Source organism: Entamoeba dispar, genomic scaffold (assembly GCF_000209125.1).
Source record: "Entamoeba dispar SAW760 scf_1105229462303 genomic scaffold, whole genome shotgun sequence".
NCBI classification, from domain to species: domain Eukaryota; phylum Evosea; order Mastigamoebida; family Endamoebidae; genus Entamoeba; species Entamoeba dispar.
The window spans coordinates 1-1,840 of NW_001855125.1; the positions used below are offsets into that span (position 1 = coordinate 1).

At 29.6% G+C, this 1,840-nt stretch overlaps 2 protein-coding genes across 2 annotated transcripts; both read left to right on the plus strand.

Annotated features, from left to right (window-relative positions):
* Window positions 1–112: 112 nt before the first annotated feature.
* Window positions 113–952, plus strand: EDI_316080 (chaperone Clpb, putative; the record flags this gene model as incomplete). The annotated part of the gene is made up of 1 exon (XM_001739640.1): window positions 113–952. The coding sequence occupies one exon, from the start codon at window positions 113–115 to the stop codon at window positions 950–952; it is 840 nt and encodes a 279-aa protein (XP_001739692.1).
* Window positions 953–1,024: 72 nt separating this feature from the next.
* On the plus strand, window positions 1,025–1,811 carry EDI_316090 (chaperone Clpb, putative; the record flags this gene model as incomplete). The annotated part of the gene is made up of 2 exons (XM_001739641.1): window positions 1,025–1,747; window positions 1,806–1,811. The coding sequence occupies 2 exons, from the start codon at window positions 1,025–1,027 to the stop codon at window positions 1,809–1,811; spliced, it is 729 nt and encodes a 242-aa protein (XP_001739693.1).
* Window positions 1,812–1,840: the final 29 nt, after the last annotated feature.

Here is a 1,840-nt window from a genome sequence, read left to right on the forward strand (position 1 = left end):
ATTAATAGGAGAACCAGGAGTAGGTAAAACAGCAGTAGTTGAAGGACTTGCACAACGAATAGTTAAAGGAGATGTTCCAAGTAATTTACAATGTCGAGTTATTGGATTAGATATGGGAGCATTAATAGCAGGAGCACAATATAGAGGACAATTTGAAGAAAGATTAAAAGCAGTAATAAAAGAAGTTAAAGAAAGTAAAATACCTATTATATTATTTATAGATGAAATTCATACAGTATTAGGAGCAGGAGCAACAGGAGAAGGAGCAATGGATGCAGCTAATATTTTAAAACCAATGTTATCAAGAGGAGAATTACGATGTATTGGAGCAACAACATTAGAAGAATATAGAAAATATGTAGAAAAAGATCCAGCATTTGAAAGACGATTCCAACAAGTTTATGTAAAAGAACCAAGTGAAGAAAATACATTATACATTCTTCGAGGAATACGAGAGAAATATGAAAATCATTATGGATTAACAATTACCGATTCAGCATTAGTTTCAGCAACAACATTAAGTAAAAGATATATTAATGGAAGATTTCTTCCAGATAAAGCAATTGATTTAGTTGATGAAGCATGTGCTACATTATTTACACAAAAGAATTCACAACCAGAAGAAATAGATAAATTAGAAAGAAGAGAAACACAATTAAATGTAGAGAAAATAGCATTAGAAAGAGACATTAAAGAAAGTGATGAAGACCATAATAAAATGATTAAAGAAAGACTACAAGAAATTGAAAAAGAATTAAGTGAAAATAAAGAGAAATTAACAAAATTACGAATTAATTATGAAAAAGAAAAAGGAGGAAGTGAAGAAATGAAAGAACTTGCAACGAAAATAGAAGCTATGAAACATAAAGCAGAAAGTACTAAAGATTTAGAAGTAGCAGCTGATTTAAAATATTATGCAATACCAGAAGCAGAAAAACGAATGAAGAATTAAAGGAACAAAATAAAGAAACAACAATGATATCATTACAAGTTACACCAACACAAATAGAAGAAGTAGTAGTAGATGACAGGAATTCCTGTTACTAAAATGAATCAAACAGAGAAAACAAGATTGATGAAATTAGAAGAAGAACTACATAAACGAGTAATAGGACAAAATGAAGCAGTAACAGCAGTTAGTGATGCAATTATTCGAAGCAGAGGAGGATTAGGAAATGAAAAACGACCAACAGGTAGTTTTATGTTTTTAGGACCAAGTGGAGTAGGAAAAACAGAATTAGCAAAAGCATTAGCAGTTGAGTTATTTGATGACGAACAAAATATAGTTAGAATAGATATGAGTGAATATATGGAAAGTCATAGTGTATCAAGATTAATAGGAGCACCACCAGGATATGTAGGATATGAAGAAGGAGGACAATTAACAGAGGCAATTCGTAGAAAACCATATAGTGTAATATTATTTGATGAAATTGAAAAAGCACATCCACAAGTATTTAATGTATTATTACAATTATTAGATGAAGGAAGATTAACAGATGGAAGAGGAAGAACAGTTGATTTTAAGAATACTATTGTTATTATGACATCAAATTTAGGAAGTGAAATAATAATGAAAGGAGTAGAAACAGAAGGACAAGTTAGTAGAAAAGTTAAAGAAACAGTAATGGAAATAGTAAAGAAAACATTTAAACCAGAGTTTCTTAATAGATTAGATGATATTATAGTATTCTCACCACTTTCAGAGAAAGAATTAAAAGAAATAGTTAAAATACAAATGGGAGAAGTGATTAAAATGATTAAAAAGAGATATCCATTAAGTGAGGTAGAAATGACAGAATCAGCAATAGAAGGAATCATTAAATCAGGATATTCAATA